The 27,568-nt window shown below is 39.8% G+C and overlaps 2 protein-coding genes across 2 annotated transcripts; one reads left to right on the top strand and one right to left on the bottom strand.

Annotated features, from left to right (window-relative positions):
• Window positions 1–1,235: 1,235 nt before the first annotated feature.
• CHRM5 (cholinergic receptor muscarinic 5) lies at window positions 1,236–2,926 on the top strand. Its single transcript, XM_004421372.2, has one exon. It carries the CDS (start codon window positions 1,288–1,290, stop codon window positions 2,884–2,886), a length of 1,599 nt encoding a protein of 532 aa, XP_004421429.1. The 5' UTR covers window positions 1,236–1,287; the 3' UTR covers window positions 2,887–2,926.
• Window positions 2,927–13,856: 10,930 nt separating this feature from the next.
• EMC7 (ER membrane protein complex subunit 7) lies at window positions 13,857–26,895 on the bottom strand. Its single transcript, XM_004421371.3, has 5 exons — window positions 26,629–26,895; window positions 22,941–23,060; window positions 17,851–17,989; window positions 16,476–16,556; window positions 13,857–14,320 (listed from the first exon to the last, which is right to left on the bottom strand). The coding sequence occupies exons 1-5, from the start codon at window positions 26,862–26,864 to the stop codon at window positions 14,168–14,170; spliced, it is 729 nt and encodes a 242-aa protein (XP_004421428.1). The 5' UTR covers window positions 26,865–26,895; the 3' UTR covers window positions 13,857–14,167.
• Between the last annotated feature and the right edge of the window lie 673 nt (window positions 26,896–27,568).

Raw genomic sequence — 27,568 nt, 5'->3', positions numbered from 1 at the left:
CGACATACCCGTTGTCAAGCCATGCTGTGGCGGCGTCCCATATAAAGTGAAGGAAGATGGGCACAGATGTTAGCCCAGGGTCAGCCTTCCTCAGCAAAAAGAAGAGGATTGGCAACAGATGTTAGCTCAGGGCGGGTCCTCCTCACTAAATAAATAAATAAATAAGGAAAATTTTCTTTTATTTTCAAAAGTTGAAATTTGTCAATGGGGGCTTGATTAAATAAATTATAGTAAATCCATTAAGTAGGATAATGTGCAGTCATTAAAATGAAAAAAGATAGCTTTGATCCGAAAGATGTACTGATACAAAAGATGTCCACAATGATTTGTTAAATAAAAAACAAAATTCAGAGTGTAAACATTAAAAATTTACCCTTAAAAATAATAGAATTTAAATAGTAGTATATGCATAGGAAAAAGCTGTCAAAATACACATTGAACTGTTAGCACTGACTTCTGCAAGATGGAATTAGAGAAGACTTTTGTTTTCTAAGTTCCACATTTTGACATTGCTTGAACTTTTACAAGAAGCATATTACTTTATAATCAGAAAAAAAGATAATTTACAATATTTTTATGACATTGCAAATAGCTCAAGAATGGAGGGAGGGTCATCATGCTCAGCAGCTGGGGCAAATTTCAAACTCTGCAGATGAAAACCAGGTACGCACTGGGAGTTTGTGCCTTAAGTCAGGGAGGTGTCATAATACTCTCTTGGCTCACAACATTGCCTTGATAATGTTAAATAATTGAATTTATCATTAAACTCGATAATGTTTAATAATTGGACTATAGAGTAGATACAACTTGTCTTTTTGTTTCTGCCCTTCAGGCCATTGCAATCTAAGGTAACAGCATCACCTGCTTTCTTCCCTTTACTGCTCCCCAACAATCCACTTCTTTTCTTTCCTTTTCCTTCTGTCTCCTCATCTTCCCAGCCCTCTTTTTTTTCCTTCTTTTTTTAAATTGCCTATTGGAACCACAAGATGGCAGCAGCCTCATGTACAAGAAAGACTCTCAGGCATTGGTAATCATCAAAAGCAGAGGAATGATGCCTTCATAAAAATATTATCACAACTTCAGAGATTTCAGCATCTTGCTCTGAATATGTGTGTGACCACATTTAATATTCTGTTAAAAATTATAAACAATGAGTGGGAAAGAAATTCACGCTGGAGTGGAGCTAATGTGTTTCCCTCTCTTCCAGGTGCTGACAAAGAAGAGGTGAGGCAGAAGAGAGAACAGTCTAGAACCTGTCTTAATCCTAATGTAAATTCTTGCACCAGGATGGAAGGGGAATCTTACCACAATGCCACCACTGTCAATGGCACCCCAGTAGATCACCAGCCTTTGGAACGCCATGGGCTGTGGGAAGTCATCACCATCGCATCTGTGACTGCTGTCGTAAGCCTGATCACCATCGTAGGCAACGTCTTAGTCATGGTTTCCTTCAAAGTCAATAGTCAGCTGAAGACCGTTAACAACTATTACCTGCTCAGCTTAGCCTGTGCAGATCTCATCATTGGGATCTTTTCCATGAACCTCTACACTACCTACATCCTCATGGGGCGCTGGGCCCTCGGGAGTCTGGCTTGTGACCTTTGGCTTGCACTGGACTATGTGGCCAGCAATGCTTCCGTCATGAACCTTCTGGTGATCAGTTTTGACCGTTACTTTTCTATCACAAGACCTCTGACATATCGGGCCAAGCGTACCCCAAAAAGGGCTGGCATCATGATTGGCTTGGCCTGGCTGATCTCCTTCATCCTCTGGGCGCCAGCTATCCTCTGCTGGCAGTACTTGGTTGGAGAGCGGACGGTACCACCAGATGAGTGCCAGATCCAGTTCCTCTCTGAGCCCACCATCACTTTTGGCACTGCCATTGCTGCCTTCTACATCCCTGTCTCTGTCATGACCATCATCTACTGCCGAATCTACCGGGAAACAGAGAAGCGAACCAAGGACCTGGCTGATCTCCAGGGCTCTGACTCTGTGGCTGAAGCTGACAAGAGAAAGCCAGCTCACAAGGCTCTGCTCAGGTCCTGCTTTAGCTGCCCTCGCCCCACACTGGCCCAGAGGGAAAGGAACCAAGCCTCCTGGTCATCCTCCCGCAGGAGCACGTCCACCACTGGGAAGCCATCCCAAGCCACTGGCCCAAGCACTGAGTGGGCCAAAGCCGAGCAGCTCACTACCTGTAGCAGCTACCCCTCCTCAGAGGATGAGGACAAGCCCACCACTGACCCTGTCTTCCAAGTGGTCTACAAGAGTCAGGCCAAGGAAAGCCCAAGGGAAGAATTCAGTGCTGAAGAGACCAAGGAAACTTTTGTGAAAGCTGAAACTGAAAAAAATGACTATGACACCCCAAAATACTTCCTGTCTCCAGCTGCTGCCCATAGACCCAAGAGTCAGAAATGTGTGGCCTATAAGTTCCGATTGGTGGTAAAAGCTGATGGGACTCAGGAGACCAACAACGGCTGTCACAAGGTGAAAATCATGCCCTGCTCCTTCCCAGTATCCAAGGACCTTTCCACAAAAGGCCTCGATCCCAACCTCAGCCATCAAATGACCAAACGGAAGAGAATGGTCCTGGTCAAGGAGAGGAAAGCAGCCCAGACCTTGAGTGCCATCCTTCTGGCCTTCATCATCACATGGACTCCTTACAACATCATGGTCCTGGTTTCCACCTTCTGCGACAAGTGTGTCCCCGTCACCCTGTGGCACCTGGGATACTGGTTGTGCTACGTCAATAGCACTGTCAACCCCATTTGCTATGCCCTCTGCAACAGAACCTTCAGGAAGACCTTTAAGATGCTGCTTCTCTGTCGATGGAAAAAGAAAAAAGTGGAAGAGAAGTTGTACTGGCCAGGGAACAGCAAGCTCCCCTGAAAAGCTAACTCCCCTCACAAGAATGGCCATGATCAAGTTCCTCTGACGATGGCTGAGCTGATTCTGGTTTGTTAATTTTCAAAAAAGACATCTGTCATTTTGAGCCCCCGGGGACTTTTTAAAGGCTCAAGATCCGTCACCAAAAGGAAGGAGTCACAGCTGTCACAATTGCTGCCATACTGAATGATTCTTGTCTATGACCAAGGTCACCTGATGCTACTGGAGTTTGCCATTGAAGTAAAGAGACAGACTCATGGCCTGCACAAAAGGAGACATGCTGCGTCACAATGAGCAGTGACTGACAAGTTTTGTCTAACCTTCTGTGAGGAGCAGCAGGGACCGGGTGGAAACTTGCCCCTGTGGCAACCTGTCATAGAGTTTTGTGTAGTATATATGTGTTTACGAAGTTGTCTCATACCAGTGAGAATCAGTCAGTGTCATGTGTTAACATGAGTGATATTCAACTGGCTTCTAAGACTCTCTTTATAAACTGATCAGTATTTATTATGCAGCTATTACGTGTCCTGTACTGTGGTATGTTTTCCTGTCCCTACATCTGAGCAAAGCTCTTGTTCTTCCCTTTCACAACCAATGCCAATTCCTGGTACCCTCCAAAATCATGCTGGTCCCCATGGAACCATCCCTCCTCCCACAATCCTGGGTCTGGAAGGACACTGAAACCTGAGATGGGACACTGAGTCCTAGAGAGGGGCCTCTATTCTGCTAATAAAGATCATCAAGTCTCCACAGTCTTTTAGTTTTTACCAGGGGGAGTTTTTTCCTTTTATCCAAACAAATATTGTGTATTCCATTTTGTGCCCATTTGAACCCATTTATTCATGCTCTGTTCTTAGGAAGACTAGCTGTAAAACAGCCCCTCACTGGGTAAAGCTCTTCTCCAGGCTATTTCATCACGGTTCTCTTAAACTGTTTTCAGAGGTCTTTCTAATCGCTGCACAAGGCAACCTGAGGCAAAATGTGGAAAACAGATTTGGTTTCACTCCAGCTTTTGAACTTCTTCCAGGGCCCTTTTGCAGGCCCCAATTTCCCTCATCCAGACCCCAATTCATACCCAGGCACAAGCAGGTCACTGTGCTGCCTCCAGCCAGAAGTGCTATTTGAGGGACAGTGAGGGAAAGGCTTCACTTTTTTTTAATAGGTCCTTCAAATCGTGGCTCGGAAATGAGTTACATGTGCATTCCTCTCCAAATGCACGGTCAAAGATGAGAAGCCCAGAAAAGGGACAGTTGAGGTCCAGTGAAGCTGGCTGTGGTCATTCAAAATGAAAGCCTCATCTTTAAAAACAAAATGTAGGCCACAATAATGTATAAAAACAAAATTTATCGACATACATTAGAGTATCAGAATTGTTAAAAACCAAATTTAATTGAAATCTCTGTGTATATAAACAAACTGAATTGGTTTCTTTGATAATTCTGAAAATAAACAAATGTGCAAGAAATTGAAACTATAAAACAGCGCATAAAATTAAAGAAGGATCCACAAAGAAAATGGCAGTGCAGTATATGGTGAGGATTTAAAGATGAAGCACTCCTGTCAGACAGAAGCTCTTTGAGGACATCTGCAGTTGTGTTTACAAATCTCCAGACTTCATTCGCTTCACGTAGGCCAATTCTTTTTCAGCCTCTCTTGCTAAGGGGATATAAAAAGAGCTGGGTTAGTTGTCCTGGGAATTAGGTATGTACTCAAGTATGGGAGAGCTTCAACCTACCACTGAGGAGCAAGTCTGCCTCTCATGCCAAGTCCCAAGGAGGCTCCGGGCAGTAGAAACCCAGGCCTCTCCTCCAGCCCTGCAGGGACTTGATGTTGCAATGTAACATCTTAGAAGCAGTGTAGTGCTGAGCCTTTGAGAAGGGCAGGTTGACACTTGCCAAGAATTGGTAGAAAATATTAATGAATTGGCTCCGTTCTCCAGGACAGAGGCTCCCAGGCTTACCTGATGCCAACAGGGTGTGACTTCATGAGCAAACCTGCTCTGCCAGTCTAGATGAACAGTTGATTCTTTTAGTTTAAGGCTTTGATTCCTGACGAAAATGAAAATCCCTCCAAGAGAATAGCACTTTAAGCCCATATTGGGTATTCACTGTTCACAGTGGAGAGAGAAACAAGCTAATTCAGAAGAAGGTAACGCAGAACTGGGGTGGGGGTCAGTGGGGAGCTGCTGGGGGCAGACTTCTCACACACCACAATTGCCCAGGACTTAGCCTTTTTTGTTCATCTTTTGTGAAATTAATTGAGAGGCCCATGCTTCCTTCTTTATCATTGGCTTTGGGAGGCAGCCAGTTTTGTAGACTACCTATGCCACTTGACACAGACAAAAAAAAAATGCCTCAAACTACTAGGGGAAACTATACCTCTTTAGACTAGGGCCTCTGGTGGGGTCCTCAGAGTGAACAGATCCAACTGTAAACTACAGGGACCTGGCGGGTGGGTTGGTGGGTGTGCGCTGACTTCAGATCTCAGGCCTTCTGTGCCCGTCTGCCAAGCTCTGTCTACGGAAAACTATGTACAGCTTTGACTAGTTACCTATTGGACGCTGCTATGTTGCTAATATTGTGGTTTGTTTCTCTATGGCTGTGAATTTGATGGCTTGCCAAGGAATCTGTTTTCAGTACAATTTTTGGTAAAGCATTTTGTCAATATTCTTGGCCTCTGCTTTGCTCCTTTGCTGAATGTCCTTTGAGAGCGATGCTGACGTTTGGCTCTTTGTAATTGTGAAATCTGTATCTAATCTCTGGATTGGAATATCCAGTTGTCTACTGTAAATATTGGAATTACAGCAAAGGATGTGGGGACTGGGCTGCTTTTCTGTATTGTATGAGCATTATTCTGGATATTAAAGAAATTTAACCACACAGTAGTCCAATACGAAGCATTTAAATAAGAAAATGGTCCAGGTTAGCTCTATAGATCCAGCTGTATTGGAGATCCCACTCACATCTGCATGGCCTGGCCTCTTAAGAGGGAGAAGGTATCAACCCACTATACCCTTGTGACTTCCCCCTTTCCTCTCAGTTACCAACAACTAAATTAAGATAAAATAATGATGACAAGATTGCCAACTAAAGTGCTTCCGTTTCCCTCCAGGACAAGGGAGGTGGGCAGACCTCAAACCATGGTCCTGTAGGCGGTACAGACCCCGCAACAAAACAAAATGGCACCATTTCCTCTTCAACTGCCCAAGGAGCTGGGACCCCAGTCATTTCATTCCCATTGTAAGTGATGCTAATTTCCACCTCCCCCATGCCGTTTCATCAGTAAAGTGTGAGATTACATAAATTTTTGCCCAATAAGGACTCCAGACTGAATGGGAGGGGGAAGAGAAATAATTTTTTTAAGTATCAGGGAAGGAGCCAGAAGGAAATTTTTAAAAAACAAAACATTTTTTAAAAAATAATTTTAAACTTAGAGAAAATCTGCAAGAATGGTACAAAGAACTCCATGTCCTTCACCCACATTCCCCAATTGTTAACATTTTGCCACATTTGTGCTGTACGTGTGTGTGTGTGCATGTGTGTATGCCCACACATATATTTTTTCTCCACCATTCGGAGTAAGTTGCAGACATCGTGTCCATTGAACTCTAAATATTTCAGTGGGTGTTTCTTAAGAACAAGGAGATTATATTGCATAACCACAATAATAAATATAAACATCAGGAAATCTAACATTGCTACAATGTGACTATGCAATACATAATTATATAATTATGTAACAGTCCATACTCAAATTTTACCAGTTGTCCGAATGATGTTCACTATAAAAATTTCTTTTCCAGTTCAGAATCTAATCCAGGATCACACATCACATTTAGTTGTCATGTCTCTTTAGACTCCTTTCATCGGGAGGAGGTCCTCAGCTTTCGTCTGTCTTTGATGACATGGTCATTTCTTAAAAGTACATTCAATCCCTGTTTTTTTTATAATTTCCATCAGTTTGGGCTTGTCTGATGTTTCCTCATTAGATTCAGTTTAGTTTGTGTGTTTGATTTGATTTGGGCAGGAATATCACAGATGTGATATTGTGTCATTGGTGCAACACATCGGAGAACATGATGTTTAACCCACCATTGGTGATGTTGACATTGCTCAGTGGGTTAAAATGTTCCCCCCACCTCCCACCCAGGTTTCTCCACTATAAATTTACTATTTTTCCCTCCACCATTAATAATTTTGGGAAAGAGACTTTAAGCCTATGTAAATTTCCTGTGGGCCATCAGGGTTTCATTCAATAATTGTAGCATCTACTTATTATTCTCACTCAAATAAGTTATTACTATGATGACTGCCAACTGGTTGGCATTCAACTGTAAGGAAGATTTTTTCCTTCTTTATATTTATTTATTTGTGTACCTACTTCTTATCATTATGGACTCACAAACTCTTATTTTAATAATTGGTTAAAATCCATTACTGTCATTATGTCAATGCTCAAACTGTCACAAATTTAAGCAGTGAGAGCCCCGTCAAGTTGACTCCTGTGACCCTTTGACATATCCAGAACATTTTTTGAGCACTCCCTTACTTCCTAGTACAAAAGATGTTCCAGGCTCATCTTTACTCTCCCTACCCCAGCCCAGGAGTCAGCCATTTCTTCAAGGAGCCATGGTTTCATTAAGTAGAGAATGGAACCTGACTCAGAATTGGATTCAGAATATACTTACTGCTATCAGGCCCTTTCAGTGCACAGAACTAAGAAATATGTACATGTGTATACTTATTAAAAATAATGAGTTTGTATTGGCATCTGCAATTCCAATCCTATACCACAGGATTCGTCCCATTCCATATTTGTATCTGCCTTCTCCAACAGTGAGAATCATCATTTGCTCATTTGCTCAATTTGCTCAATCCTTCAATAGTTTTAGAATTGCAACACCCACATCGCTGTGAAAAATCAACCTTTTAGTAAAGTTCCATGATTTGTTGCAGTTCTTTTGTCTTAAGATTGAAGGGATATAGTCAAATTACTATGTTCAGTAATTGCTTCTGTTAATGAAGACACCAAGTAGAACAAGTTGAACAACTCTGGAAACATTAAGTAATAATAGACAAAAGACTGACACTTAAATATTCATATTAAAGTCAAAGAGGGCACATCCAGCCGGGTAAATTATCCTCCCAATAAACTGCACTGTCCCCCAACTCCCTTGCTGAATTAATGTGTATGCTGGGGGGAGGGCACACTACAACCTTAAATTTATCTGTGATTAGGTAAAAAAAAGCCAAGGCCTAGCTCTGTTCAGGTTTGACCATCATCTAGAGTTGTCTACATCAGTGTGCCTTATGGCAATCTATTTGTCCAAAAAGTCCTAATCTTCTTATTTTATATGGCCCTTGAACAAGCTTCATACCACCAGATGCCCCCATGAATGCCCTCATGCTTCTGTTAACAGCAGTTCTCCAGTTTTATTTCCCAGTCCTTGGCAATGATTTTCCAGAGAAGTTATCTTGCAAAAATGCATCTGCAGTGGTGTCCTAGTAAATGAATGGGCACTCTTACCTTCAGCAAAGAGTGGCTCACACTCAACCCACTTATCTCCAATAGCACTAGCTGGGGAGCTGGTGCTTATTTTTAGTAGTCCCGCGTATATCCAAAGTTAGGTCTATAGTCCAGCCACTTTCAGTCAAGATCCGTAAAGCCATTGACCATGATATACTAAGCACAGCCCAGTCCTCCTACTGTACCATAGAGGAGACTGTAGTGGGAAACACCAGGCTGGAAGACAGCAAAGAGGAAAAGGCAAAATAGATTTAAACAGGAATTTGCAGGACCACTCTTCTCCCTGAAAAACCAGATCACCATGGTTGAAAATCTTTTGACAGGTCATTTGTACCCAGAAGTAGGGCCTATCCAGGAGAGTTAGAAACAAACAAGTATATTAGGTTTGTTTTATAGTATCTATAATATATTTCATAATATAAAATATATATGTCTTAATACATATTTGCTTGAAAAACTTGGAAAATAAATAAGCAAATAACAAAAAAAATACCAGTAGTTCTACCACCCAGAGATAACCTCTGCTAAATATCTCAGTGCCTATCCTAGTAGTCTTTTTTTCTATGTATAGACACATACTTTTTAAAACGCACAGAGCTGTTTGGCAATCTTCATGTTCACATCTTGCAGAAAATATCTGGCCACTGAAGCTCTTCAAAAGCGGAAAATCATAAGGCTTCAATTAACACGAGGATCTCCTATCCATAACTAAACGTAGTTTAGAAAGAGGTTACTTCTGTTGTTTTTCATCTCCATTAGAAGTACCCAATACAGCTTAGTCTACAGGGATTTTTGCCCTCTGCAATTCTGAACTTGAGAAGAACCAATCATTATCTGGACAATTTTTTTTTGGTGAGGAACATTAGCCCTGAGCTACCATCCATTGCCAATCCTCCTCTTTTTCCTGAGGAACATTGGCCCTGAGCTAACATCCGTGCCCATCTTCCTCTACTTTATATGTGGGATGCCTGCCACAGCATGGCTTGATAAGCGCTGTGTAAGTCCACACTGGGATTCGAACCTGCAAACCCCGGGCCACAAAAGCAGAGCACGTGAACTTAACCACTACGCCACAGGCCAGCCCCCTTGGACAAATATTTTTTTTAAAGACTTATAAAATCTAATTTAAAAAATAACTGTATTTGTTTCCTAGGGGTGCCATACACAGTACCACCAACTGGGTGGCTTAGAACAACAGAAATTTCACAGTTCTGGAGGCCAGCAGTGCAATATCCAGGTGTCAGCAGGGCCTTGCTTCCTCTGAAGGCACTAGGGAAGGTTCTGTTCCAGGCCTCTCTCCTAGCTCCTGGTCGCCTCAGGCATCCTTGGCTTGTAGATAGCTATCTTTTCCTTGTCTCTTCACGTCATCTTCCCTCTGTGAATGGCTGTCTCTGTGTCCAAATTTTCCCCTTTTATAAGCACACAAGTCATATTCGATTAGGTCATCCTAATGACCTCATTATAACTTGATTACCTCTATAAAGACCCCATTTCGAAATAAAGTCACATTCTGAGGTACTGGGGGTTAGGACTCCAACATAATAATTTAACCCATAACAACAACTGAGCAAGAAAAACACTTTCCTATTTTATAGATGGACAAACTGTAGACCAATGCTGGGTAGTATCAAATGGGAAGGATTTCAGAGCCACTAGTGAGAAGATATGCAGGGTCCTCAACTCCATCACAGAGGCCTGGCAGGACAAGGCAGTCTTGACTGCATGGAACAGTTACCTAGTATTTTTCTAATACATGTTTGCCTCTGCTCTCCTGGCCTAAAAAATACAGGAAGCTAAAAGAATGGAACTAGATTTTGAAAATTCCTTCTGTATAGGCAAGGAGCACCTCTGGAAGCTTTAGGCCCACACACCTTAAGCCTAACTAAGGGTATGCTCTCTGAGAGTGCAACTCGGAAATTCTTCAAGGGAAGGTTTCATTCCTAAATTCCCAGCATCATCTCTCTGGGTCCCTGTGGGATTAAATCTCAGAACAGGACAAAATAAAGACCTTAGGCTATTTATTATCTATAACCAGGAAGAATGAATCATCAGCTTGATCCTGACCATTTTTTTAGCTGAGGAAGATTAGCCCTGAGCTAACATCTGTGCCAATCTTCCTCTACTTCATATGTGGGTTGCCACCACAGCATGGCTGACAAGTGGTGTATGTCCGCGCCCAGGATCCGAACCTGTGAACCTGGGCCACTGAAGTGGAGCTCGCCAAACTTAACCACCAGGTCACAGGGCTGGCCCCCTGACCAATTTCTTAAAAGTGATAATGAAAGTACTTGGGTTTTATCTTCACAGTAAATAGGTTCTATTCAAAAGCAGTAACCCTTGTTTTGTGTTCACTCACCATCATTTTATTTTCTTTCCTCCATTTGTCACCAGGGCCACTTTCTCCAAATGCCCCAAACTTTTACACTCTTTCCTTCACCATCTTCTTAGATCCAAGAACCACCATCCAGGCAACCTGATTATTCCTTTGTTTGGTTACTCACTTGTTCAGCAAATAATTATTGATCTATGTGGGAACCTAGGGGATGCAGAGGGGAATAAGACACTGTCCCTGCCCTCCAAGAACACAGAGCAAGGCACAGGACAACTACAGGACAAAGAGAAGCACTCCAGTGACGGCTGAAGGCTCTCCTCTCCCCATGCACAAACGTTTCCCTTCTCTTTCTTTCCTGCTCTTTGGCACAGAGCGGGAAACTAGTACTGAAGTCTGAACTGCAAAGGGTAGAACCCTCACGTGATTGAAGAGAGAGGGCGAGTGAAGAGTGACGAGACGAATGTGGATTATCGCCAACATTCCACTTAGAAGCTCTCATGAGCACCATCCTCTGGTCTTTTTTTCCAATTTGCTTCCCAGTTCCTGGGCTACATGCCAAGATACTATGCCTTTCAGAAAGGAGTCTTACCCTATCGGGACATAGCCTAACCTTCCTATTCCATAATTCGACTCCTTCTCAAGGGTAGAAGTCAGGTAGGAATGCAGAAATTAGAGGAGTTGTCAGTGGGATACTGAAAAGTATGCTGAATGGTTGCTTCTTCCCTCCTGGCAGAAGAAACATAAGGGAAAAATGACAAGATACTTTACTATTCTGCAAAGGTTAGGCAAAATGATGAATCTTTCCAAAATATTAACCAGACTCAAGGTGAGTCCTGAGGTTTGACTCCTAAAAAACTGCTTGAAAACTTGGGAGCCATAGATCTACCCTGAAGAAGCCATCCTGGGCACTTACGACTTCCCGGCAAGAATGGGCAAGCAAGATTTGTTTTGCACAATGTCACTACTCAGATTTAATTTAGTAGATGTGAAAAAATTTAAAACCCAAAGCTTACATTTATTATTATTATTTTTTTAATTTTATTTATTTATTTTTTCCCCCAAAGCCCCAGTAGATAGTTGTATGTCATAGCTGCACATCCTGCTAGTTTTTGTATGTGGGACACGGCCTCAGCATGGCCGGAGAAGCAGTGCGTCGGTGCGCACCCAGGATCCGAACCCGGGCCGCCAGCAGCGGAGTGTGAGCACTTAACCGCTAAGCCATGGGGCCGGCCCCCAAAGCTTACATTTAAAAGGAGATACTTGTAAACTGAATCTAAGAAAAGCCCCAAAGAAGAGCAAAATAATACTTTTGTCTCCAAATGGGGAATAGCAGAAAGAACCCAAGGATGTAAAAAAAGGAAAAGTTGGCATTGATTATGTGGTTCTTAAGGGTAGGAAATAATAGGACTGGGTTAAAGTTATAACAGAATTTTAGATCTGAAAAGGAATTTACAGGTCTAATCCAAATCCGTCAATTTACAGATGAGGAAACTTGAGGCCCATTTATTTATTCATTCAACAAACATTTATTGTGTGCCTACATGCTCAATGCTGGAATACAACAATGAACAAGACATAGTTCAAAGAGGGAAAGTGACTTACCCAAAGTCACAAAGCAAGTTAGCAGCTAAACAGGGGCTCTTTGCACAGAACCCCATACTGTCTAATAAAATACATCATTTTGCACCTGTAAGCACACTAAGCATTTCATGAAGGTTCTATGCAAAGATAAGATTTTCATATACAATTGATGTAATAACATTCTGTAATATAATAAGGGATATAAATATTATATTCAGATGGTGTTAGAATCTATGTAAAATAACCACACATAATTTCTTAATTAGCAAATGAAATGGTAATTTCCTGGGAAGTGCTTTCTAATTTCTTAGTTATTAGGTATTCCATGTGCAAATTTTGACAATTCAAATTTTGAAATTTTCAACATTTCTGGTCATACGATTATGAATGCTACTATATTCTGTTGCCTTTGACTTGCAGCATTCATTCAACTAGTGTTCCAATATTTTAGTTATTTTTAATAAATGACTCTATTTTAAAAGACCTAGTTCTACCAGTAACCAGTTTATCCACCTTAATCATTCATAGCTTAACCAGTTTTGTAACTTTAGTGTATGTAATACAGAGATATAGTTAACAAAATGTCCTGCATCGAAACTTATTTCTTTAAAAGAAAACTTATGTACCTCATTTCAAAATGAACAATGGCACCTACTGCAAAAGGGAAAATCAAGAGTTTGGAGCCAATCCTTTCTTTGTTGTTTTTTGCTGATTTAATAACCTTAAGAAAGCAACAAGGGAGTTCTTTAACACAGCGGGGGATAGGAGCCCTCTACTAGAAGCAATACTGCAGCCTCAGAGTTCCTCTTTTATTAAAACAACCCAAAAGAAAAGGTGTGAAATTTTTGTACCTTACTGAAATAAAAGGTTTTTGAGATACTCCTGATTGGAAAGTAGTAATTTATATTCCAACTACTCTGAGAAGCAATGATGAGAGAGATGAAGGAATTTAAAGGCCACCTGTGCTGTACTACCAACATCACAATATGGAGCTCTAAGGTTGGTTTTCCATCCTTAGACTCCAGAAGGCTCTCCTACTGCTGCACTTCTTTCCCCTGGCCATTTACTCCCCATTATTATTTGTGCTTCCTCCCTACATAATAAGCCCTCCTGGGGACAGGCACTGGATACTATCCATCTCTGTATCCTACCTTGAATCACAGCACATAGCTGATACTCAGTAACTGTAAAATGAAACCACAGATGGTAACCAGAATTTAAAAATCAGTAACATCTATTCTAATTCCTATATCCATACTCTGAAACGAACTGTAATAATAAAAATTAAAACTACATCATGAACATGTGGTTCTACCTGAAATATCAGGGAATGTTAAATGGCAGGGCAGGGCTGAGAATTTTGAAAGGTCTTGGCTACACAAAAAACGATACTGCGTGCTGCTCTAAAAACAACAACCATTTTTTTCTAAACCAGAAAGGTCAATTTCAAGCCTCAGATAATGAGAAACAGAAGGAAACTGTCAGGAATAAAAGAAACATTAAGTGAAAAAAAAATGACAAGATAATTTGTATCTCTGGATTAAGACTTATTTTAATATACATAACGTATAGTACTTTATATAATTTATTAACGTCATTTTCTATAGGACACTGTGATTAATTCAGTGACATCAATATTGACCTCATACAAAGGATGAAAGCTGGGTTTTCACGTGTACCAAGTATAAAACACGTGCTGAAGAATTATCACACACAACAGTTATAAGAGATCAACTTTAAGGATGACTCAAGTTTACAGTAGTTGCTTCACACAATTTCCCCTCAAGACTTGGATGCCACCCAGTGTTGCCGTGTTTGTGCAAATGCAATCTCCGGATCGCCTCACTACCTCCTTTTGCCAGCCCCACTTTTGCCTGTTTTACTGCTCCCGCTGCTAGACTTGCCAGATGATTTTGAAGAGAACAGTCGTGTCATAAACTCAGAAACATCAGGCAATTCATGGTTGGAATTCAGCATATTCATTGACTGCTCCATCTCCTGCAGGAAGACAAAGCACAGAGATAGGAAAGGCACTGGGATCCTCTGACTCACTGAACAACTCACACTTCCATTACCAAGAATGAGAGGGGTAGAAGGAGTAAAAGGTGCTGGTTCTGAGCAAGGATGCAATGTCGTACCCAACAGCACTTCAGAAACCATGTTTCATACCTCCTTAACACCATGATGCATTTTGATCCTTAGTAAATGTCCAATAAATCTTGTCTATGGTTTGATTTGGCTTATGTTTTCATAAGGGGCATTTTCTCTGATAATGGACATACGTGATCACATTCCCGCCATCTTATTTTATGTTTTCTGATTAAAATGTTTTGTTGTTAATGAGTGTTTTTTTAAACTTATGCTTTCTTTAGATGCATATAACCAGAATATCAGTCTTTAATTATATACCAAGGTATCAGAAAAGTTTGGAACATTAACTGCAGTATTTCCAAGACTTGATTCCTAAGGCCCTTAGTAGTAAATCTATGAATACGGTATGGCTTGGGTGACCTCAATTACAGCATCTAAAGCAAGCAACACAAATGTTACAAACAAGTCTCTGGTAGGACCTCATACAGATCTAGCACTTTTACTTTGAAGTTTTGTCCTCTCCCTTATTGAGCCAACAATCTATAAAGTATTGTTCTACTTCTGACAATATTAATGTAATGTCTGCTTCATTTGCATTTTATGTGACATTCCAAAAGTGAACTTAAAATTGTATTAGTTCAGACACGAAAAAAATAGCAAACACTATATTATTTATCATTTAAAACTGAACACCATTTGGGTATTAGCTTGGGCTTTCTTCCAAAAGGTAGACTTTATACATGAGTTTTCAAGGAGAAAGTGCTTTTACAAATAAGGCCAGGAAAAGAAGCATTATAAACATAAATCAAATATGTTAACATGCACTCATAATCAAGAATTAAATGTGTATGGTCCTGAGTCCCTTCAAAAATACATCAACTCTATTTTTGAATCTGTTCAATTCTGAAGCTCTTGAATGAACAACTTTTTATACAGCTTACTATGTGCAAAGCACTTTGCAAGGAATGAACTTTTAATTCAACGTGACTGCTGACATTTCCTCCTACTAATGCCACAGAGAGTTAACTGGCTTAACAGATACAAGGATTCCATAGGATGTATGCTTTCTGACCAACGCTGAAGCAAAGATGCCAAAATTTAGCAGTAAAACATTGTGAAACATCATAAAGCTTTCTTTTTTCATGAAGCTTTTTCTGCCATTCCAGCTTGGAATAAACACCTTACCTCCTACAGAACTTAATCACCTACTATCTCAGCAAACGTTTTTATTTATTTTATGTATATCTTATAAATCCATTCTATTTCCTACATTTAACTGGACTATGAGCTTGTTGATGACAGGGATGACATAGAATTCATTTTTGTATCCCCTGTATCCAGAACCTAGAAATCTATTAATAAATGTTTATTCTGTGATGAATAAGGTGTCAATACATCAATATATTAAATATAGCAGAAAAACTTGGAACTCAGGAGATATTTGTTGCTGGGTTTTGGGTGGAAGAATGAATAAAGGTTTTAAAAAACTTCTGAAGATTTTATATGGAAGCCAATATTTAAAAGAGACAAAGTGGTGGCACTAAATTTGAAGCATCTTACTTGGCAACTCCCCTCCCCCATGCCAAACACGTATGGTTTTGTAGCACAGAATTTGAAAGCCACTATTCTATTTTTTTCTCTTGGTCTATCTGAATTTCTTTTGTGTGTCTGAACACATAAACTAAATGTGTATTCTGAAGAGTTTTATAAAGTAAAGATAGATTATAAGAAGCTATCATTTTGCAAAATATTTGGATTAGGTATACCAGAGTTATTACGCATTTCAACCACTTAACCAGGGAGGCACAAAGAAGCTGGTACTAAACAGAATGTTTAGCTATATGAAGAGACCCAGGCTTCTATTGGGCAGAAGCAACTGAATTTACTGGTCCAACAGAAACAACTAATTAAATGCCACATAATACTGTGTTAATACAACCTCTAGATGAATTTGGCTTGAGAATTAGGATAAAGCTAAAAAAATCCTAGCCATTCAGCCACAATGGATGGACGATGCATCAGAATATAGTTCAAAAGTCCACAGGTTGGGCAATCATCTTACCCGTCTCATGTCAGGATCGCTTGTGTTGACCACTTTGGGCAGAAGTACAAATATCAATAACGGAAGAACCATCATCATAACCTGTGGAAGAAAAAAAATTAGAAAATGTTTTTTACACTTAACAGAACAATCAATGATAAAATTAAAGATTCAAATGCTGTATATACAATAAAACTAGCAGCCACCACCTCAATTCTACTGAACCAACCTTGCTGATCGCAAAGTGCTCCTCAATGTCTGACTGTGGAAGAGCATAAGAGCCTTAGCTATGCATGTCTGGACTTGACAGACACCTCGCTTCACATCTGTGCCACCTATCATTTCGCAGAGTTTGCAGTTTTATTTAATAGAAATAGTTTGCAAATGGAACCATCTATTCACTTTCTTCAATCTGCAGTCTGGCATTGGGATTGGTGATCCTGATGGCCAGCTGGGCTCTCTTTCCAGATGACTTTGTGCTTCTTGGAGAAAACACCCCTCTAATTAATGTAGATCCTCTGGAGGCTACAATATAGTACTAGGCAACTACTATAGCAGATCAGTTTTGACAAATGACCTAGAAACTTCTACCACTGGATATGTTCACATGGAATTTCAGAAATGAGAATATGGAAGATATTTCTCAATAAGCTTTAGAGTATTCACTGCTGACTTCTCCCATTCACTCTACCCTCCTGCTTCTTTAGGCCTGACAGCAGATTCTAGGTAGTAATTTATTCCTCTTAAAGGACATACAGCCCCCAAACATTCCTGTTTGTGATCTAAATAGCTATCAGCAAGGAACATGATCAACACTTACACAATTCTAAGATAATAATTTTACTTTCAAAAACAGCAAAAAAAGGGTCTATTTGTTTCTAAAGAATGTATTTTCTCAGTGTTTTATTATCAGTGGATACCATAACATCAGTTTCATGATAATACCAAGTACTTAAATTACCACAAAATAACTTCTCTGTTCACTACACACGCGAAAAGGAGAAAAAGCCTTACTCATGCCATCAGCAGGAGCTGGTTAATAAATGATGGCACATTCATCAACAGACTACTATGCAGGTAATACTAGGCAGCTAGCTCCATGTGTGACTTACCACATACTCTTTTTCTATTTGAACTATAAAACATTTCATCATAAGTATGTGTCAAATTTCTGTTGCACATTTCAATGTCAAAATTACTGTGCAATTCTCACCATATTCTTTTCATTATGTATTCCCAAAGCTACTGTTTTCCTGAAATCCATAAACTATTCATAATTATCCTTTCATCCAACAATCTGACCTCAGCTTTCTTTCTCACAGGAGTTAGAAGTTTTCAACTGCCTGGAAACAAGTTAGAGATTAGCAAAGATACTTTATTGTAGCCTGATACATACCATTGGGTTCATCAGAAAGTCTGTCCAGCCCCATGATTCCCTTTTAATAAAGTAAGAAGGTGGGCCTGAAGATTTCATTTGGAGAGGATAGGGCAGTCTGACCACTTCTGATGTTTTGATGTAATTCACATATCTTGCTCTGATGAAGCAACATGAAAAAAGCATCAGTAATTCTATTAAAAACATTACGAGTTAAAAGAACGGCTTATAATATGTTAGCAATGACTTAAAATTATCTTTAGCTTTTTCCAAAATGCTTTGGCAGGGAAGCTTTTGATCTTGAAAATCTGATCAAAATAGCTTTATGTGTATGTCTAAAATATTTAGCAGGCCGGCCCTGTGGCTTGGTGGTTAAGTGCGCGCGCTGCGATGCTGGTGGCCCGGGTTCGGATCCCGGGTGCGCATCGAGGCACCACTTCTCCGTTCATCCTGAGGCCGAGTCCCACATACAGCAACTAGAAGGATGTGCAGCTACGACATACAACTACCCACTGGGGCTTTGGGGGGAAAAAATAAAATAAATAAAATCTTTAAAAAAAAATAAAAAAATAAAAAAATAAAAATAAAATATTTAGCAAAATGTAAAGAAAGAACACTAGACTTGCAATCAAGTGACCTAGTTTCCAGCTGCAACTCTGTTATTACCTAGGCCCGTGAGGTGAGACAAGTTCTTAAGTTCTCTGGTTATAACAAAAGTTCTTTTAGAATCCTTCCAGCTCTAAAGCTCTTTGATTTTATTTAATAATAAATTTATTTTGTTGTAAATATACAAAAAAATGCTGGATTTTATTATTTTTATTCTTTGGTGAGGAAGATTAGCCCTGAGCTAATAATCTGTTGCCAATCCTCCTCTTTTTGCTGAGGAAGATTGACCCTGAGCTAACATCCGTGCCCAACTTCCCCTACTTTATATGGGATGCCGCCACAGCATGGATTGATAAGTTGTGCATATGTCCGTGCCCAGGATCCAAACCTGCAAACACTGGGCCGCCGAAATGGAGCACACGAACCCAACCACTATGCCACCAGGCCAGCCCCCTGGATTTTATTTTTTTGATTGTCTGAGACATGCATTACTGGGTGTATCCAATTTTCAAGGCTATTTTGCAGGAAAAATTTATGATTTAAGAAAGTCTCACAACAGTGCCATAGGTTACACTACGTTTTCACCAGAGATGCCACTAATTTTAATCAAAACTCTCATCCATGTTCACACATATTCCCGCTTACTCTTCGAAAATTGCCTCCCCTATTTTCTCTATCATTTCTTTCTAGAACTTCTATTAGACATGTGTTAGGCCTTTTCATTCTTTACTCCACATCTTGTTAAATTCTCACTTTCACAAGGGTCCATTCCTTTATCTGTATTGTATGCTGGGTAATTTTTTCTGATCTATCTTCCAGTTCATCAAACTTCTGTTCAGTTGCTTAACACATCCATTGAGTTTTGTATCCCAATGCCTATATTCATTACAGAAGTTCTAGTTTATTCTTTTTTCCAGTATCTATGGTTTATTTTGGTAGTATCTTATTCTTATGGCAATAAGTCTGTCATTTGTTTAAGCATTTTAAATATACTTTAAACTATTTTATAGTCTATATCCAATAATTCTACTATCCAAAGTTCTTGGAGGTCTGATTCATCTGCTGACTCAATGTACCTTGTTTTCTTGGGTATTTTGCAAGTTAAGAAGACTTTATTTATGTGTGGGCCTAGACAGAGTTTCTCCCTCCAAAGAAGTTATGCATTTGTCTCTGCCAGGAGTCTGGGATTACGACCAGAGACCATCTTGTTAATTGTTCAGCTTGGAAGTTTCTGAATCATGCAGGAAGTAATAAATTCATATCCCAAGTTTCAATGCGGGTAAGACTGTAACTATCAATTTTCAGGAGAGATTTTTCCCTCCAAAAGCCAGCCCAGAATGATAGTGTGGTCTTTTGGATTTCAGCACCAAGGGTCAAAGGAGGAACCAAGTCTTAGATCTAATTCTGACTCCAAGCAAGCCCAAGGTTTGCCTCCTACCTACACACTGCTAATAAAACCTAGTCCTTTTGGTTAGAGAATATCAAAACCCCCAGGTGGTAAAGTAGTTTATAGTTTATCCCCTGGGGATTTCTCTTACTTTTTTGGGAGCTATACATTTATTTTTATTTTTATTTTTTTTTAAAGATTTTATTTATTTATTTTTTCCCCCCAAAGCCCCAGTAGATAGTTGTGTGTCATAGCTGCCCATCCTTCTAGTTGCTATATGTGGGACGCGGCCTCAGCATGGCCAGAGAAGCAGCGCGTCGGTGCGAGCCCGGGATCCGAACCCGGGTCGCCAGCAGTGGAGCGCACTCACTTAACCACTAAGCCACGGGGCCGGCCCGGGAGCTATACATTTAAAAGGAAATGTTGGGCCAGCCCCATGGCTTAGCAGTTAAGTGCGCGTGCTCTGCTGCTGGCGGCCCGGGCTTGGATCCCGGGCGCGCACCGACACACCGCTTCTCCGGCCATGCTGAGGCCGCATCCCACGTACAGCAACTAGAAGGATGTGCAGCTATGACATACAACTATCTACTGGGGCTTTGGGGGGAAAAAATAAATAAATAAAGTCTTTAAAAAAAAAAAAAAATAAATAAATAAAAGGAAATGTTCATCATATTTTATACAGCATTTCTACAATTTTTTATTCTGCCAAAATGTCAGAAATGGAAGTCCTACATATATTTGAAACTAACTTACCCTGCATGCTTACAAAATATTGGTTAAGAATATTAGGCTCTTATATGAATTCCACTTTGTTCTCAATTCTCTCCCACTCCCAATTATTAAAATGACAAGGGTCTTGTTATTTTTTAACCTATGTTTCAGGCATCCAATCATCAGGAATGGATCTGAGAACATGAATCCCACTGCTGCAACCAGTCCTTAAATGCCAAAGCAGGAAGTACTCTTTATCCAAGGTAAAAAAGCAAATAAAACTTCATATTTAGAAAAATATTTCTATTTGCTTAGACTACTTTATTCAACACTTAGAGTAAAAAGAATAAAAATAAATTATAGTTTTTAAGAGACAAGTAACTCCTTTCAACAACTCGCATTCCCTCCAGTATTCAGTGTTTTCAATATTTAAAAAAAAACTTTGAAATCTGTATATAGTGTATACTGTATTATGCATACACCCCCATCTCCAAGCTTGCAGTTCTAAAATATATTAAAAGTCATGATAAGTCCTTTAAGCTTTAGATTTAACATACTAAAATTTTACCTATATATATTTTTAAAAATCTTTATGCCTCTAAAAAGATATGAGAAAGTCAATATCTAATGAGGTTTATGGAGTTTGAAATTATTTATTCCATTGAACAACATTTATAAACATATTTACTAGGTATTACCTTCAATTCAAGTTTCAACCTTGCTCTAAGTAGCTAACAGAAAGAAATATGACTAGAATTTGGGCAAAGTAGAATATTCTAAGACAATTTAGCTTCAAAAGTAGGGGGAAAAGTAATTTGTTTCTAAAGAATGTATTTTTAGTAACAGCATGGTATTTTTTTCATGATAAAATCAAGAATTTAAATAACCACAGAAAAACTGTCTCTGTTCACTACATGTGCTAGATGAGAAGAAAGAAAATGCTCCCTGTCCATCAACAGAAGCTGGCATTAATGGACTAATATGCAGCTAACATAAAGGATGAGACAGCTCTATATGTGACTCACTATTTGAATTACAGCATTTCTACCTATTACACTTTTAAAACTTTCAATATCAAAAAAAAAAAAAAATCAAAGAAAGAAGAAAAACATTTTAGAAGTAAACACTAACTCAAATGTAAGTATCATGGTACTAACCGAACACGTCTCTATTATGTCAGCTCGATCTGGGGTCTCTACAAATCAACCTAAATACGCTTGGCACATACCAGAAAGGTCAGTAATAAAATAAGCTCCTCCAACTCCAAACTTATTTTTGCCTTTGCATGTGTCATGCTTTATTACTACAACATGGAGTAATTTTGTGATAGTTCAAACAAAGAAGAGACATTACCACTTAAAATTGTTTCCTATTTGTCAATTATACCTCAAAAAAGCTAGAAATAAATAAATAAAATTGTTTCATATACTTCCTGGCCAGATTAGATCAAAGAGAGTACTACTGGCATGAGACAATAAAAAAAAAAAACAAATAAATTAGGGTTATAACAGAAGGCTGAATCTGAAAAACACTGTGGACATCTACACAACCGCTTCTAACTTCGGACAGGTTTGTAGTATTCCATGCTCACAGCCTGTATTAGTCCAAAATTCTTTTCATCTCAACAGCACATGTTCATCTACTTAGAAATTCTGAAATTTTCTCCTAGTTTGCCAGCCTCTAATTCTGTGCTTTTCTTTTTCCTATCATAATCCTCAGTTTGAGATCAACTCCACAATGTAATCTGTTGTTTTCCCAAGAAATAGTAAATTTCCATTGTACACCAAATATTCCAGAAAGGAAGAACTACAGAAATTTCTAGATCAACATACTATCAAAGAGGTATTATTAAAATATCTCACTGAAAAATAGGTGATGAATAGTATTTTCATTTAGAAAAGTTTTTTGCCCCCATACTAAGTAATCTTACCTCCTCTCTATATAACCATATTAGGAGCTTTAAAATAAATTTTAAGCTAGAGCAGGAGAAAGTTCAACTTTACGATATTATCAATGCTCAAGTTAAAGGAATATAAAGATGTTTTAAATATTTTAAGGAGTACCTGTAGTTTAAATAAGAAATTTTTCAACCTTAACTACAAATTCTTTTTTTTTTTTTTTTTAAAGATTTTATTTATTTTATTTTTCCCCCCAAAGCCCCAGTGGATAGTTGTATGCCGTAGCTGCACATCCTTCTAGTTGCTGTATGCGGGACTCGGCCTCAGGATGAACGGAGAAGTGGTGCCTCGATGCGCACCCGGGATCCGAACCCGGGCCACCAGCATCGCAGCGCGCGCACTTAACCACCAAGCCACGGGGCCGGCCCTAACTACAAATTCTAAAAAGAATATATAATGAGGCATTTAGCAGCCTAGCTTTTGGTAAAAATTAAATCAGGTGCCCTCACCTCATTTTTCCTTTTGAAGTGATATCCACTCGGACAGGATCAAACCTGTAAGCTGGAGATATAACTTCTACCACATAAGATCCAGAAGGTATATCATGAACCACAAAACTCCCATCTGTCCTGGAAAAATGAAAATCATATTAGGTCACTTCTTATCAATAGCTTATTCTTTTCTTATGTTTTAAATCATCTGTTAACTCCCAAATCAATTCCTCCAAAATGACATTCAGAGCAATTAGCAAAAAACTGGCAAGAGCTGTCCCACATTTCAGCTTCCATAATTACACTAAACAGATTCTGAAAATGCCCCAGACCACTCCACAGTAGCAGAGAACCCTGACATTGAAAGTCCTTCTATTCCTTCGGTGGGGTAGAGATAAAAGGTAACAGGAGCAAGCTCCTATTCTGAAGCCATGTCTTCATTCAAGGGAAACCATCAATATACATTACTACTTCAATATTAGGGTTCCAATTGTGCTGATCCCCTCCAACAATATCTTAATTAAAAACGGATTTTTTTTCTAGTTTTAATTTGCATTTTGCTGTTTTTCTTTTTTACAAAAAGGTATTTAAGTACTGTTTGTTCCACTTGTTACAAGTAGTTCCCATCTACTTTGGTTACTTCTTTTTGGACATGTAGAAGTTGAAAATGCTTATGTAGTTAAAACCATCCGCCTTTTCCTTACTGATTTCTTCTAAACCATCTAGACTTAGAAAACCATCCCATCAAGAGCTGATAACTTCATGTTCACAACTCAAAATTAATTTGTTATGAAAATGAGAAACTGCCATTCTGAGGGAAAAGAAGGTTCTGTTTCAGGAAAACAAATGGTTCTAAAAGGATCGACTTTATCAGAGAATTCCCAGTATCATAATAATATGTTAAAACAATGCTTCTTAAATCATTAGGCTCTTTCAAGGTTAAAGGAATAATTGATTCTGCCACATCCACAATATTTACTAAGCAATAAGAGGAAAATGTGTTCTTTCAAACTACACACTAAAGCTACTGCAAAGTACACACTAAACTAAAACAGAACTGAAATCTAAACATCAGGTTAACTTATTCCTGGGCTGGATGTCTTCCATTTGCCCTTCAGATCCACTCTCCACCCTTCTGCTCTCTGCAGACTGGAGGAAGGGAAGAAAATGAGCTTAGTGTATTTCCCCCCAGCTCTCTCCATGAGAAACCACCTCTGACTGGCTGTATCAAGAGACAGCTCCTCTCAAGGTGGTCTTTTCTTCCCTTCTAGGTTCCAGAAACTTTTACGTCATGTCCTCCCTTCAGGTTTAGAGGTGATAACAGCCTTGAGGTTGTAAACTCTACGGTACTGGACAATCTGGTTGTTTCCCTATACCATGACTACATTGTTTAATCCTTTCATTAAACTTTCCTTGAATTATTCTAATTTGAGTGTATCTTCTGCTTCTTGATGGGACCCTAACTGAATGAATTTCAAAACATTTTTCTAGGTCCAGAAAAAAACAGAATTAAACTAACCACTATGCAACACAAATAATAGCTGAACTAATTGTCTAAAGAAAAAGCAAATATATTTTTTAACCTAAGGTAAATATTTTACTTTAGAAAGATAACATACAAATCTTATAATGAAATTTTAAAACTTGGCTTTAAAAATGGACTTTACAATATGTAGGCCTTGTTGGATCCTGATTTGAAAGAACAATTACATAAAGGCATTTTTGAGATAAATGAGGAAACATAAAAATGGACCAATTATTAGATGATGTTATATGGGCATTATTATTTATTTTGTTGACTCAATAATGGTATCATGGTTATTTTTTTAAGCTCTTATCTTTTAGAGATACATAATGTTTTTACAATCGGAATTACATTATGTCTAGGATTATATTTAAATATTCCAGAAAAAAATAAATGAGGTGCAGAGGAAATATGAAACAAAACAGTAGGTTGTGATGGGTACCTAAAGATTCACTAAGCTATTCTGTTTATTTTAGTGTATGTCTGTGATTTTCCATAATAAAAAGTTAAGAAAAAGTATGGTGCATAATCCACGTCAAAAAATTGAAAAGTAACTAACAGAGAACTGGTTAAATAAATTATGGTTTATATACAGTGATGAGAGCAAGAAGAGGAGTCCTCAGTTGAAACTCTCCTCATCCCCATTAGCCAAGTCCCAAGCCACCTCCAATAAGCATAACTATAAGTCAAACTTGCATACTAGTAGGCACAAAACAAATTACCTATCCCTCTTCCAACAAGTTTGCCACCATAAGCTCCTCACATTAATTCTTAATCAACCTTCCTACACATAAATGGAAGAACATGAAATGGTATCAGAAGCTGCTCACAAAATATTAAGTGACAAAAACAAGTTGGAAAATACTATATATTGTATTTTATTATTAAAGACATAGGTCATATGATTCCAAAAAGGCTGGAAAAGATACAATAAAGTGTTAAGGGCTATTATCTCTACTTTCTTCTTTATATTTTCGTCAGTAAACACACTGCTGATACATTATTTTAAAATAAAAATGAATGCTTTTTAAAAGAATTATATACTGCAGAAAAGAGAGGTCAAATGGTCAATTAAGCCTAATTTTCCAAAGCTTAATGAGATCTTTAGCATTAAAAAATCATTAATTAGGGTCAACCCTAAAGAATGCCCTAATGCCAGATTTTTAATGACAGCATTAAAATACTGGTTGTCAACTTCTTGTCATTATTTATTAATCTGAGGTTGAATTCTCATTCAACAGCACCTGGATGATCTGAATATTTGCAAATAAGATTTAGAAGTAAATGTCCACATTTTAGTTGTCTGGTTTTCAGATACCACTTGCTGGTGTACGAATCCATCAGAGAAACACTTCCTTTCCTAAATATTTTCTTTCAGTTAGCAGTTTCACTTTCCAAGCAGCGATTGAAAGATTTAAAACATCATACTTGTGCCTAGACATCTGAAAAGCAGGCTGCTACAAAACTAGAGTGCTAATAATTGACCATGTCTTTTAACATAGGCTGAAATCCCACTTCTCCTACTAGCTAGAAAGGACAGTAGCGTGTAAGCAACGTGGAGAAACCCTAGTCTCACATAAAATGCTGCAAATCCCTCGACGAATTCAAGTGCAAAAAAGAACAACAATCCGACCTCCAGGCAAAAAAGGAGCCTTGATTAGGGACTTCAGGGCCCGTTAATTTTAGAAGCAGCAACATTAGCCTCCCAGACTATGTCATCAGGAAAAGCCCTTTGGGCTTTGAGAATTCCCAATTGCTTAGCAACTTTCTACACAACATCAAGGTACCAAAAGACTGAAACGAATGCAAAAAGCGAGCAGATTCCAGGGAAACCAGATGAGATACAAAGTTAAGAATTCAGCAAGAGACAAATAAAGGGTCCACCTGTCCCCAGGGCGCAGGAGTGGTCGTCCCCATACAGGGCCAAAATGGAGTTGAAGGTAACCGACCCCACTGCTCCGGCCCTGGGGCGAGCACCTGCCATTCTCATTGCTGAGGTACGGGACTGGAAGGGGAAAGTGTCCGACTGTCTCTCCAGGTCCCCCGCACAGACCGCTGGCGGCGCCCGCCCCTTCACCCTCCGACAGCGACGTCGTCAGGTCTTGACACTTAGCTCTCCTAGGGGCAATTCCCTTCCGACTTCCATCCCAACCGCTTTCCCGCTGCGCTCAGGATGCTCACTTAAGGAAGCCGACGTGCTCTTCTCCGTCTACCAGCACTCGGGCCGCCGAGATCCAGTCCTGGGGCTTCACCCCCGGAACAACTGCCCGCCCTTCAATCTTGAAGCGATCTCCTATGCCGACCCCACTGCCTCCCGACCCCTCGGCGGTAGCCCCGGGGACTTCCGAGCTCTGGGCATCCCCTGATAGCAGCAGCAGCAGCAGGACGAAAATGAAGCCCCACGGAGCGGTCGCCATGACAGCAGCTCTCAGAGGTCAGGCCGGCAGCCCCGGAAGCCCTCCCCGTCTCCCAGCCGTCGCCGCCGGCCGATGTCGTCACCGCTGTGCGCCGGCTTCTGGCGAGAGCCGTAGGTCAAACAGGAGTGAGTCGTTGGCCAATCGGCTTGCGAAGCTGAAGTGAGGCGGAAGTACTGCGACGAACTCCGGGCGACCGGGGTTAAAAGTCGGTCTGAGAAGTGTTATCAAGTGCCGCTGCCGGGGCCCGGCAACGAAGCGAAAGTGGTTAACTTTGTGTTGCTAAGGCAGCCACCGGGGCCGAGCACCTCACGGGAGTAAAAGATGATAAGACTGAGAGGGGCAAGGATCTGAAGTAGCGTCTGCAAGTGAGGCTCCGGGTTCCGGAGAAAGTCCAGAAGAGAGCGTTTAAAAAACCTCTGCAGATTCTCCAAGACGTCTGAGATGAAAAGGCTCTCGTTTGTGTGTTTAAAGGGGATAATGTCTCTGCATAGAAAATAGCTGGGAAAATACGTAAACTATTTAACTAAAGGTTGCCTCTGGCGAAAAGGGGAAGAGTTGGGGGTCATTTATCTGACACACACCATTCGTCGTATTTTGAATGTCTTACCGTGAGCATCACAGCGTTGGGGGTAAAACCTACCGGTGTTGATCATGGGGGCTAAGCCAGGATTTCAGTGATCATGTGCCCCAATTCTTTCCTTTTC

Source organism: Ceratotherium simum, chromosome 3 (assembly GCF_057802395.1).
Source record: "Ceratotherium simum simum isolate JZ-2026a chromosome 3, ASM5780239v1, whole genome shotgun sequence".
NCBI classification, from domain to species: domain Eukaryota; kingdom Metazoa; phylum Chordata; class Mammalia; order Perissodactyla; family Rhinocerotidae; genus Ceratotherium; species Ceratotherium simum.
This window is presented reverse-complemented; position numbering and strand designations above follow the sequence as displayed.

Bases quoted from the DNA above. Each gene is read 5' to 3' on its own strand.
- CHRM5 (XM_004421372.2), top strand. From the start codon at position 1,288: ATGGAAGGGGAATCTTACCACAATGCCACCACTGTCAATGGCACCCCA.
- EMC7 (XM_004421371.3), bottom strand. From the start codon at position 26,864: ATGGCGACCGCTCCGTGGGGCTTCATTTTCGTCCTGCTGCTGCTGCTG. The intron at 17,990-22,940 runs GTGAGGGCACCT...TTGCTTCATCAG, and splicing joins ACTTCAAAAGGAAAAATGAG to AGCAAGATATGTGAATTACA. The intron at 14,321-16,475 runs GTAAGATGATTG...GTCTTCCTGCAG, and splicing joins GCGATCCTGACATGAGACGG to GAGATGGAGCAGTCAATGAA.